Below are 13,118 nucleotides of genomic sequence, written 5' to 3'. Positions count from 1 at the left end.
GGCTGGGTTCTGTACATATATCTCTGCTAACAGAGGCTAACAGCGGCTAACAGTAACGAGTACCTCCTGATTGGGGGAGTTGTCGGTCTTCAGCTCCTTGTGGTTGGAGAACTGGACATAGACCGGTTGGTGCCTGATGACGGGCATCACTGTGGAGTAATAACCCACCATGTTCTGAGCCGCTTCCTCTGAGTTCATCTCTAAGAAGGCCTGCAAGGGCACAGAGGACGGGTCAGGACAAAGGATAGGACACAGGACACAGAGGACGGGACAGGACACGAGTCAGGACAAAGGATAGGACACAGGACACAGAGGACGGGACAGGACACAGAGGACGGGTCAGGACAGGACACAGGTCAGGACAAAGGATAGGACACAGGACGGGTCAGGTCAGGGCACAGGAGACAGGTCAGGACAGGGCACAGGAGACAGGTCAGGACGAGTGAGGACGGGACCTGGTTCTTGGCTTTGAGCATCAGCAGGTTGGTGACGTCTCCGAAGGGCAGCCCCAGGCTGATGACCTCGGCCTCCGAGATGTCGAGGGGAAGCTTGCGGATATGGATGACCCTGGACGGCACGCCGGGACCTCTTATGTCCCCTTTGAATTTCTTACTGTCGTTCCCATTGGCTGCAGAGGACAGGAGACAGCAGCAGGGTCAACCCTTTGATTCCTGCACCTCATCAATACATTAGTTCTGTTTTTAATCAGTTATTTATTTATGCATTTAAATTTCATCCTGCAGAACAGGGACCCTCTGCCTCGCTCTCAGCCAATCAGAAGCCGGGTGGCTGATGAGGACGCGGGCGATGTCTCACCTGTGGTGCTCATGATAAACGGGCCGTTGGAGACGCTGGAGAAAAGCTCGTCAGATCCTCTCTGCAACAGAGAAATCAGGTTAACCTCCGACATCAGTCCTCAGACACGCTGATCAACAAAACGTTACCAAACCAGCAGTCGGCAAACAACAGGAAGCGAGTCCACCTTCACCTGAGCGAACGCCTAACTGTAACAATGCTGCCTTTCATAAACAAGCTGCCAGGTAATTATCTGATCAGCTGACAAAGACATGTAATCTAGCATCCTGTCAGAGGCTGGAAACAGGAAGTCTTAAGACAGAACTTCAAAGATTAAAGGTTTCCTGACCGCTGCAGATTCATTTTCTGTCCATCAACTAATGAATTAAGTGTCTGACGGTGAAGACATGAACGGGCCGCAGGCTGACTCTGCTGCTACGCCGCCATCGGCACCTTTAACACCGTAACGTATGTTCTGACCCGTCATTTCCCAAACACATCGATAGATTGTTGTAAACAGAGACCCCTGGAAATGTTGGTCTTTATTTGAAAGGCGTCATGTCGAATCATTTTACCCCCCATTCAAGTTAGCGGAGGGGCTAACAGGAAGTTAGCGGAGGGCTAAAAGGCAGGAGCGCTTCCACCGGCTGCACACACACAAGTCTGTGTGTGGCGGTGGCGTCACTTACTGATGCTTCAGAAATGCTTGTGAAAATGTAGCGTGCCACCAAGCTACTGAGAAATGTAGTGAACTAGGGGACCCGTTATTCTTTTTAATATTTCTATGATGTTACAATGTCAGATGTTCATGTTTATCATGACCACAGCTTCAAATAAACAGTTTTTTCTACTAACAGCAGGTATGATGTCATTCCGAGACGGATTTCAATACATGGTCATTTGCTCCAGGCAGAGAATGCTGGCCACGCCCACAAAGGAACATGGCTCCCTGCAGCAATAAGGCAAAGCTGCGATAGAGGAGGAGTCACAGAACGACAATATAGGGCTGGAGATGCAGTAATCCAGAGTTCAGATATCAGTTCTTCAAATCGATGCAAATTAGCGCATATTTAATTAGATAATGTCTCATTTGCATATTTTCACATCAAATTTCAGAAAACCTGAAATAAAAAAAGAACATTTCTTAATGTGAGTAATCACATAGGAAAGTTTAATGGTGATATCTGTTAAATGTTTCACCCTACAGAGTACAGATGGACCCGCCAGCGCCGCCTGCTGGACCAACTGTGTAACAGACAAGACGTTTCCTGTCGAGGCCGCCGATACCTCTGCGATAAACCGAGCTCTACGTTTAATGCCACGCCGCTCTGATCAGACTGACCGATCAATATCAGTCAAGAAAGGAATAAAGCAGGAGGGGCTTCTGTATCTACTGCGATCCAGAATAAACTACAGAAGACAACAAACGCAAAGAGCGCCCACCACACCTGTACCTGCTTCCCACAATGCATCAGTCATCAGCTCTATATCTGATTGACTGTTCACACCCAACAACAGCTGACTGTTTCATGCGTCACCGCCTCATCAGCACACCACAGCTGCGTCACGCTCACCATTAACTCCAGAAAGCTTCCTGCAGATGTTTCACAATAAAAGCCTTCCTGTTGCTGGGAGGCTTTAAATGTTAAGCAACGTTTTCTGTCGTGTCATCTCACCACTCACGTGCCACCTTAAACACATGAATACTGATTCAGAAGGTGAAGCGCTCCTGTTGTTTTATCTCCTTCCGCTTCGTTTCATCACAACCATTTTAAATCCAGCAGAGCAGAAGAGACGGGAACAGAGACAGAAACCAGAGGGGGAAGGAAAACACAAAGACAGCAGCAGAAATAAGAGCAGATCCACAATCTTTGGCTTCTTTATCTTTCTATAAAGTGTAGTTATTATTATCATCATCACAGAGGCACAAAGAAAACAAACAGTTCAGCTGCTCGGAGGTGAATATCTGCTGATTTCTGAGTCTTCTGTTCATGATTAGGAACCTGATCCGGTTTCTATCTGAACAAAAGGAGCTCAGATCTTCTTACAGCTCGTCACATGAATAATACAGCAGTAACCTGAGCCCCCCCCCCCCCTTATCTGTACCTGCCAGCTGCCGAGCGACCAGCCGGCCCGCCGCCAGCCTCGGGCCGAGCGGGAGGACACAGAGCCACAGACAGTCGGCCATCTTCTTTAAAACGCTGCAGCTTAAGCGCTCCTGAACGTTTCAAACTCACAAGAGCTGAAACTTTCAGACGTAATGATGAATGTAATGATATAAATGTAATTCATTATTATTATAATTATGAAAATCTGATATTTTTAATATTCAATTATTTGTTATTTCTCCAAATTATCGCCCTGAACGTCCTGCTGGCCGAGGTGTTTGATGTTGTCCACCGTGGGCTGACCGCTTTATTTATTTTGTCAGTTTTACTTGGGTTTAGCGTTGATAAAAGATGGGGAGTCTGCACAGGTAGGGTTTTATTTTGAAAGTCGACCAGCCATGTTGAGAAAGGCGAACGTCCTCCTCTAACCAGAGAACTCCTCACTTCCACTCCATGAATCAACAGGAATAAACTGAAACATGGCGTCTGGGGCATAGCGGCACGCCGTGCTGCATCACTCGTCGCCACTTAGGACGCTCCAATAGAAAACAACGACGTTGACTCAGGACAAGCCTGAGGTTCATTTTCTTTACCATCAACTAGCTTTAACCTTGTGCCAGACACAAAACGGGATCTCTGAGTTGTCGTCCACAAGACACCCGAAGGCGTGTCGGACCCTCAGGAACCAGGAGAGACATCTTTTTTAAACTGTTTTTATGACACCTGAACAATGAAAATTAACTTGCCTAAACAGGAAGTCCGTCTCAAGCGATACGATCAAAAGCTCCAGATCTGCTAATAATGGACTTTGTGCCGAGTCTCAACTGCTGCTTCCAAAAGGTCGACTGCTAAAGGGCACCTGTGTCCCTTTCCCTCGTCTGCACAGGTGCATCAACAAAGACCTGCTTCCTGCTGAAACACACTGAGGAAGTACAGAAACGGGTTCACGGGCCCTTTAACACTCCCTGATTCGGTCCCGCAGGTTCCTCCTAACCTGCCGCTCATGTTTACTCTCACATCTGGAAGAGACCAGAACCAGCACCCCCTGGTGGACTCAGACCTGCTCATGCTATTTTATCTGGATCCGTTTCTGGGCGTGAATCGAAACAAGCCGCAACCCTGAACAGTCCTTTTAACGGGAGCCGGTCTGAGCGTTCGGGGTGGTTTCAGGTGGCTCGCCCGAGGCCGCAGGATGTGATCATCAAAAGGACTCCTCTTCCCAGCAGCCCCTGCTCCCTCTGCCTTCATGTGGTTTTGGCTCAGATTCTGGTTTTTGTCCTAAAACCAGCAGCAGCGGCGGCGCTACACACACACACACTGAACATGGCCACTGAAGAGAGAGCAGAGGAATGTGAGCAAAGGCTGCTGGGAGATCAGACAACACCACAGGCACGCTCATATCGTTCCACTTTGCAGTTCGGATGCGAGCCACTTTCCTATGTGGTCCACATCAGATTCAGGTCTGATAGTTTGAAATGTGACCTCAGTCTGGACGTCAGATCGGAGTTCATGCGTCACTCTAGAGACCGTCGTCTCAGTTCAGCTCTAGAAGGAGCGGCGCTGGACGAAAAAGCTCCACTAAAGCCAGAATCAAACTTTCTGCTCGTCCTCACTACCGTCTGGTCACAGATTCTCTTTCTTCCACCTGAAATCCAGCGGCGAGGTGTGGGGCGGATGTTCTGTCCAGAGTCAGAAACGGTAACGAAAAGGACAGAAAGTTGTGAACATTTGTCATAAATCAGGGGCCAGTAAAAAGTAACGTTGGGACAGTTGAACTAGCAACTCGCAGCCCGATCAAGCAAAAACCTTCAGAAACTCAACATCCTGCTGTTGCTTTGCACCGTTGTCCAATACAGAGTCGTAGTTAGAGAGGTTCTCAAGTGTCATTTCTCTGATCTCAAGTCTGACCGTGAAACCATGCAGACGTAACTTAAACCTGCGTCCTCTCCAGCAGCCAGCAGGGGGCGACTCCAGCAGCTGCAGAACGAAAATGTTTCTACTTGTCAGCTGATTTATTCCCTCAGTAAACACTTTCCTGATGAGTTCATGGTCTCAGTCGCTAGTTTCAAGTCTTCTTCAACACAGCATGATGTTCATTTAGGAAATTATGGTCAGGGTAGGGCTGGACGATATGGGCAATAATGGTATCACGATAAAAAGTTTCATATCAAATCGTTGATTCTTTTGAGTTTAAAGGCTGATTTTTGCTGCTGAGTGAAGGTTGAAGAAACCTGATGGTTATTGTGGTTTTAAACGCTTCTTTATAGTCATCACTTGAGGCCAAACAGTGGATCACTTCACAAATCTGAGGTAGAACATACAAAACAATTATAATAAAATCTTTGTCAACAAATATGCGTGAGTTAAATTAAGTAAAAGCTCTTATCAGTCCTTTTTCCTCAACAAAATAAAAATCTTAATAAAAACATTAAGTCCTAATAAGTGTTAGTGATTGTTGATGATGTTTTGTTAACCTTTTTATTTTTTTTCATTTTAACTGTGATCACATTTTAGTTTCTTTATATCCAGGATGTATTTAATAACCGATTAAAGGTGTTAACAGAGTAACTTATAAGTCTTTGGTTTGGTTGTAACACTGATAAATAACTTTTGGAGGGAGGGCCAGTGAGTTTCAAACACACTGGCCCCGTTCTTTATAATAACTCAGCTCTTCCCATGCCGCCCGATAGCTGCAGGAATCAAACATGTGAACATCCTGTCATTAACGCTGGTCATTAATTAAAGCGACGCAGCCTCTAAAGACGTCCTGCTCACCTCTCACCTGCTGCTCTGTAATAACCACAACAAAATCTCTCCCTCATACGTCCCTCTGGTCATTCTGTGGCAGGAAGTGAACGCCTGACGTTCAGACACCAGAGGCTTCCAACAAAACCTCATCGATTTAAAGTACGAGCAAAGCCAATCATCAGCAACTACTCTGAACACGTTTTATCTTATTAACTAACAAACAGAGGATATTAAACTCCCTGCTGATCCTTTCCCAGCGAGGCTGCAGGAGCGGACGGCTGATTAACTGGTCCATCATTAATCTGCAAGCTCCTTTTCGTAATTCAATTAACTGAAACCTGCCGCTCAGATATTCAGTCGGCCGAAGAACAGGAAGTGTCTGCAGCAGCCTGTCAGTGAGCTGCTGGTGAACCATGTCAGCGGTCGTCCTCTGGAGTTCTAGGGAGGCGGTGAAATGGTTAAAAACGTATGGTTGTGTTTCGTTAAATAATAAAGCATCTCAAACAAACACGTTACTGCTGAGAGAACACGAATGTTAGACCGGACGCCCTCTGCTTATCGGCCAAAGAAAAACCCGTATCAGTCGACCTCTACGGCAGAAAGAGTTACAGGGTTAAAAAGTCCAATGTGGTGTCTCCAAATGTCCCGACAGCCCAAAACCCAAAGGAAGGCAGAAAACTCTCACTGGAGCAGCCATGAATTGTAGAGAGAAACTACTTCTCCCACATCCCTGGTGGACTTCTTCAGCGAGTTTAGTTCTTTCAAGCTTTAGTGTGTAACTTTTACTGCCATCTACTGGTGAGGGTTGCGAACAGCAACCGGCAGCTCACGGTGCATTCAGGTGCTCCTCAGGTTGGTCCCACGTCCCGAGCTGTGAAGTCGTTCTTCTGACTTGTGTGCGTTTATGAGCTCTGGAATCAACATGGCCGCTGCTACAAAGATGTATAAACAACACGCAGACATCTAGTTCACTTCAGCGTCGTGCTGAAACACCCTCTGTAGAGCCGTTTGTCCCTCCAGGCTACTGTAGAAACATGGCGACGGCCGTGTAAGAAGCCCCGCGTGTGTGTAGATAGAAATGATTCATTCTAAAAGGTAATAAAAACATATTACACAGGTATGGATATTATATTACGTTTCTGTCAATAGATCCTCTGAATATCACACACTGAACCTTGAAGCTTTATTAGCTGATCTAGCTTTTCCAACCATGTGTTTACACATACGGTAATAATAACGGTCATTCCTCTTGGGGGAGGAAATTTGTCGTCAGATTAATCGACTAATAAAAAAGAATCTTTAGATTAATCGATTTGAAAAATAATCGTTAGGTGCAGCCCTAAATGTTACTTACTGAAAAGCAGCAGGCAAGCTGACCCCTAAAATCCACCGACTACCCTGCGCCGCGGTGGCCGGAGCTAATCACGGCCATTATGGTCACCAGACGCGGCCGCAGCGCGTCCCTGAAGCGGCGCGCCGCAGAGAACAGGTAGCAGGTCTATTTTTACCGCTAGCCGCGTCACGCAGCACAGAGCAGATCAAACCAGGCAGGACGTCAGACACAGAACGGCAGAGAGAATCCGGTAAATTTTCAAAATAAAACACCCCGTGGAGACTCCCGGTCATAAAACAATAATAAACACTGTTAAAACAAATGAAATCATTTAACTACGTAGCGACTGAATCACAGTAGAAGCACAAAATGCAAACACTGATGACCAAATTAACAAAATGTAAAACACGTCAGCAAAGTCAGGCAGAACGCTCCGATTCTGAAACTCTCCCTGTGAGAAATGCAGCCTGAAGTTGAAGAAACGGGGTCACAGAGCTGTGAAGAAACAGCGTTTCCCAAACGTTCATTTATTTGCGGCGGCCCGTATTTGAATGCAGAGCGTCGTAGCGCATCCTCTCGCTCATCCCTCTCTTTCTCGCTCTCTCCCATGAACACTGCGGCACAAATCTGCCCAACACGTCGCTGTCAAAGTCGGAGACCCCCCCCCCCTCTTTACAAGTTATTAGCAGGCAGGTAAGGAGCCTAGCTAATAAGGAGAGCTAAGCTAATGTGAGAATACAGCCGGGTTATCGAGGCCAACACGCTGTGTATAGCTGGTAGTATATCGACTGCATGAAAGGTACGGCGCCGGTGTTGATCTGCCTCTGAGCCGGGAGGAAAGCCACAGCTGCATGATGGCGTTCAGCGCCGATCGTAGGCTCTCTGTTTGAAAGAGGTTGTGTTTCGGATTATGCTCGTTAGTTCTAAGCTAAAACCTGACGGACGGGTATCTCAGAGAACCGGGTCCTGAATGATGTGAAATCAGCTCCTGAAACGCAGTAATACGTGTTGTTGTTGTTGACTAATCTGATCTGTCGTGGAATGTTACAGCTCAGATTATCATACTGAGCGGTCACGGCGCTGATTACAGAGGAAACCTCGGGACTGTTCCCAGATGGCAGAACGTCCGTTCTGACACACTAATGAAAAGCAAACAGATGCTCAGAGCAGAAAACAAACCAGAGGAGGAGGAGGAGGAGGAAGCAGAGGTGCCTACCTTAGTACCAACTGTTAAATCTTGGTGGACACTGCTGTGAAGAAAAGACAGCGTGTTAGAAGCAGCAGGGAGAGAAACTCAACACAACAAGCAAACAGAGGTTAACACGGGGTTAAAGAGACGCCGCCTGCAGACACCGGGGAGGGAGCAGAGACCCACCAGAGAGGACAAACACCTACACATAACTTTTATTATCAATAATTCATCTGGATCCACCACTTTCTGAGCTGAATCCTGCCGCGATGCGTTCGCAGTCATCACGTCTGCGAGGCTGGCGAGCCGCGGCGGGCCGAACATCACCTGGCTGTGTTTTACAGAGCGGTTCTACCTCGAGCGCTGAAGGCTGAACATTCTGCACATTAACTAGCTGAGCCCAGATTAAAGTGTCGAGCATGTTTCCCAGTGACGTCCTCAAACGTCTCGTTTTGTTTCTGAGCTCCGACTCGGTCCGGACCTGGCCCCGGACCCTGACCTGGCCCCGGACAGACTGGACCATGCTGCAGGTTACTGAGCTGCGTGGAGGGGATCAGAAACCCAGATGATGAGCCTCTTGGCAGGCGTCCACATGATCATCCTGCTGCAGCCATCAGTCAGTCGATCGGCAGAACGCTCATTAGTTCTGGAGGAGTAACCCGGATCTGTTCGGGCCGTTTGAGGACGTCAGGAGAACTCTGAGAAACACGACGCAGAGGATTCACCTGAAACTGGTACATTAATCCATGAACATTCAAAAGCTCTCGCTGTGTTTTGGGTGAAAAAATATTACATCAGCAGTTTTGAACAAACACTTGATGAAATGAAGAATTTGACACAACGCGGCACATTCCCACTTCCTGTGGAGACAGGAAGTTCAAAGACAAAACACTGCAGCCGAAAATGGTCAGGATAAACAAACATGGAGGAGACCGGATAGCACTGAACAGGAGGACTCAGACCAGGCAGGTTAAAACCAGAGAGAGAAGTCTGTTCATTAGTCCAGCAGCTCCAGCCCTGATGCGTGTGTCATAGGGTGACCAGACGTCAGTACCACCAGAATCACTATTGTGGCCAAACAAGTGCTTGAATCCAGCTCGGACCAGAGCTGCGTGGACTGGTAGCTGGAGAGGTGCCAGTTCACCTCCTGGGCACTGCCGAGGCCTTGAGCAAACCCCAGAACCTCTAACTGCTCGGGGCGCCGCACTGAGTGGCAGCCCCCCCTCACTCTGACATCACTCTGTGTGTTGCTATTGGTGCGTGTGTGTAAAAAATACTAAACAGTGAAAACATCCAGTTTCCTCTCGCGGGATTAAATAAAGCATATCTTCTTCTTCTGGGGATTTTACCGCCATTCTGTCTTGAAACGTTTAACTTAAATCAAGAGACAGCTGGTGTGTTCAACATTACCCGGCAGTTTTGTGCGGCTATTGAGGGGCGCCATCTGCAAAACGCAGGACGGGGGCCAAAAGTGGTTTGAGCAGGTACCTGAGGTGGAAAAGGAGCTTATTTATTGGATTTCACCCGTTTCTCCAATGCCAGACTGATCTTGGGACACTAGGTGGTTCGGATCAGGACAGTTTAGCTCTTCTGCAAGTAGGTTAGAAATGATACTGTCGACTGCATGTACTTTAAGTATTTGTTGTAGTAATCTAGACAATATGTCAGTACTTTAAATACATGTCTACTATTTGCCTGGTGTCTGGGCCCCCGTATACAAGCTTCAGATAGATCACCAGGGTGTCTCTTTTCACGTATATAAAATGCTCTGTATTTATGATTCTGCAACAACAAAACTGAACATTCCTTCAATTCTGTTTGCATACGTCACGTCTTTGTCATGTTCACGGACTGAGAGACTCCCGGGGTGACGCTGGTAATTGTGTTTCAACTCATTATTAATTGAACGCGCACCAGCCGGGCGCCGTCTCTTCTTTCTTTTTTAAAACAACTTCTTTTTAAGGAAACTTACAGGGAATAACTGTAAAATAAAGCAAACCCAAATAAGGAAATAAGCCAAGGAAGTCCCAAACCACACAGAAGGACAGCACATGTTGTCTCATGTGAAAATGAAGAGTTGGACAGTCTGAGGGAACACGCAAATGAAAAACCGGCTGGTCAGGCTGCATCTGATGTGACTGTGCAGACAGGGAAGCAGCTGGAAGAGGACCCCTCAGGGCCAGAATGAGCCCTGACAAAGCACAAATATTCACAGCAGGAACTCCGTCTCAGAGGATCCAGCTCCTGACTGCAGCCAACACCATGTCCACTATATTTAAAGTTAGCAGTTATAGAGAACAGCAGACACAAGCTCACTGCCTCCAGAGGTGAGGTAAAACAAAAAACATGTTTACTGTCTGCAAATATATCAGGTTTACTGTAATCAAGAGAAAACAAACATGTTTGATTCTCCTTATTAGCTTTAACCTGGACAGAAACAGAACAGAAAACAGCTGCAGGACAAACTGGTTGGCGGCTCATGTTTCCTCCCTTTGTCTTTCAGTGACCCGCAGCATCCACAGTATTTAAATTCCAGCTACATTCAGCTTGAAAGAAATCTGTATTACATCTTTAATGTGCACCAGAAGACCATTAAGCCGAACTCCATGTAAAATACCGTCATTTTTAAACTCCCTTTCAAAAGCACAAACCTGTCAGAACTAGACTCTCTTACACCGTAAACACCCGGAACAGCTGTTCAGTCCGGCACAACGCGAAGCTGCATTCATTTTAACAAACTGGTTTCATAAGTAACTTCAGGCCAAAAACGGTAAAAACACCGAGCTGCTACGTTATGATCAGGCCTCCAGTCTGAGCTGTGCAGTTGAAGCCTCCAACAGGTGAGCGCTGGTTACTTCCCCAGCAGGTAAAACTGAACTCCACCTTAAATACCGTCAGTTTTAAGTTCTTTTCCAAATCCTCAAAAGCACAAACCCTTCAGAACATGAGTTTTACACTTTACACGACTCGGACGGGACCCTCCTTCAAGTCGGCACACATGCAGCTCACGAAGCTACATCACTTTTCACTAAACTTTTACAAGTGAGCCTGTCGGGACGAACACACCGCGGTGGGCGTGAGAGCGCCGCGAAGATGGACCGGGAGTTAAGTGCGTCGCTCGCTGATTCTTCTCACAACTTATTCACATCTCAAATAAAAGATTCCACGTGTTATAAATAACGACCGTTCGCAGATAAACGAGTAAATTTAACTACCAGGTTTTGTTAATGGAGTTCTGTCCGCGGAGAATGGCCCGTTCCGAGGCTCACACCGCAGCTAGCTCGGCTAGCTTAGCTTCCTGCTGCTACCACAAATACAACTTTACCCACAGCTAAGCTAACAACAACACCGCCGGCTGCTCGCGGGAAACACATTATCTGTGGTCTTTAAACGTTGTTCGCGCTCTCGGGTGCGAGTAAAACCGCCGGAAGCTGAAGTGAATGTCAGAAAGTGGCAGAGTTAACTCACCCGTCCATTGCACAACACGGAACTACGGAGCAACAGGTTCCAGCCAGCGGACAGCGGGACACCTCCGGGGCCACAAGCCGACAAAATGGCGCCCGCCGGGACGGAGCGCTCTGATTGGACAGTTGGGAATATTTGTAGGCGTTCCGGAGCGGATCCGGCTGCTGATTGGCCGGTTGGACAGGCAGGGCAACAACAAAGAGCTGAGAGCGCAGAGATCAAAGATCGTCTCTGAGGACGAGAACACGGTTCTCTCTGGGCGTCGTCCAGTCCGGGTCCAGTCCGGGTCCAGACCGGGTCCAGTCCGGGTCCAGACCGGGTCCGGGTCTGCAACCTGGTCACCATGACAGCGCTCATATTAAAGCAAACACTGGGTGGATTCAGGTGCAGTTTTTGAAACTCTATAAATAAACTCGTTCTTTTAATAAATTTGGAAAGTTACCCAACACACCATATATTTCTGAATTCCTCTAGATGTCTACTTTACTAACGTGAAGAAATTAAGTGTGTGCAATATTTTGCTTGGTCCACCATTTTGTTGTAGCTGACACAAAACTGATGTTCACTAACATGTTTGGTTAATTGGGACACAGTTTTCTTAGGGCCTCAACTTACAATAGCTGTACTTCAAAAGGTATTTTAAACTCTTTTCTTAACCATAAATGTAATTAAATTAAAAATATGTCTACGGTTACTTGATATTATGTATTAACCTAATATTTGCTGTGAGAGCTTAATTTATAATTACATCAACAAATGTCAACAGACAGTTGATGAGGATGTTAAAATGATTAAAGACTCCAACACCTTGTCAGAAGTGTTTATTTTATTCATTTATCTGTTTCTTGGTGCCATTCTATTCCGCATCAGACCTTAAATCCATCATGAATAAGAATAAAACCCTAGATTAAACAAAGTGAGTAGCAAACGCCTGCATGCATCAGCGTTGCTGCTGGATTAGACTTAATTATTAGTTAGAGCACCACATGAAACATTTGCTTTCTTGTTTGTCATTTTCAGGAGATATTTAGAATGGGCTAATTTGACCAAATGATGAAGGCCTTCTACACGCAATTTGGGGGATTAGCATCATTACTCAAAATTTGCCAAACATCTGATTAAATTTTGTCTCCTACTGTCCTTAATGTCAGGACATCATATCACAGCTGCAGGTAAAGAAAGCAGCAAACAATAACAACGGAAAAGAAGTTAACTCAAACTTTAATTTAATAAAAATAATAAAACATACATAAACAGAAAGAATACTTGTTTAAGGTATCCAAAAACTAAAACAATGGATTTAGCTGTAAGTACCACAGAAAGTCCTTCAGCCTCAGTTTGAACATCCCGGCCGACCGGAGGGAGCTCAGTTAGAGTCTCTGGCACCAGCAAGGCCTCATCTGTAGTTAGAAGAACTTTAAGATGAAGTCTAATGAACACAGAACAGGGTCTCCACAGGCAGAGACCAGAAGCAGACCAG

General features: G+C 46.5%; 1 protein-coding gene across 5 annotated transcripts in view; it reads right to left on the bottom strand.

Annotated features, from left to right (window-relative positions):
* Positions 1-11,759, bottom strand: part of ptbp1b (polypyrimidine tract binding protein 1b) — a 22,782-nt gene extending 11,023 nt beyond the window's left edge. For 2 of the 5 annotated variants that reach the window (XM_046030495.1, XM_046030497.1), the window contains exons 1-5: positions 11,642-11,759; positions 8,201-8,234; positions 817-877; positions 456-628; positions 64-210 (exon numbers count right to left, since the gene is read on the bottom strand). In XM_046030495.1, the coding sequence (XP_045886451.1) occupies positions 64-210; positions 456-628; positions 817-877; positions 8,201-8,234; positions 11,642-11,649 (423 nt within the window). In that variant the 5' untranslated portion in view covers positions 11,650-11,759. Of the gene's footprint in view, positions 1-63; positions 211-455; positions 629-816; positions 878-8,200; positions 8,235-11,388; positions 11,551-11,641 lie in introns of those variants that run through there. The other 3 variants (XM_046030492.1, XM_046030494.1, XM_046030496.1) reach the window with 3 other exon arrangements.
* Positions 11,760-13,118: the final 1,359 nt, after the last annotated feature.

The sequence above is a fragment of the Micropterus dolomieu genome, linkage group LG19, assembly GCF_021292245.1.
Source record: "Micropterus dolomieu isolate WLL.071019.BEF.003 ecotype Adirondacks linkage group LG19, ASM2129224v1, whole genome shotgun sequence".
In the NCBI taxonomy this organism is placed as follows: Eukaryota; Metazoa; Chordata; class Actinopteri; order Centrarchiformes; family Centrarchidae; genus Micropterus; species Micropterus dolomieu.
The sequence above is the reverse complement of the archived record's forward strand: the minus strand, read 5'-3'. Positions and strand labels throughout refer to the sequence as shown.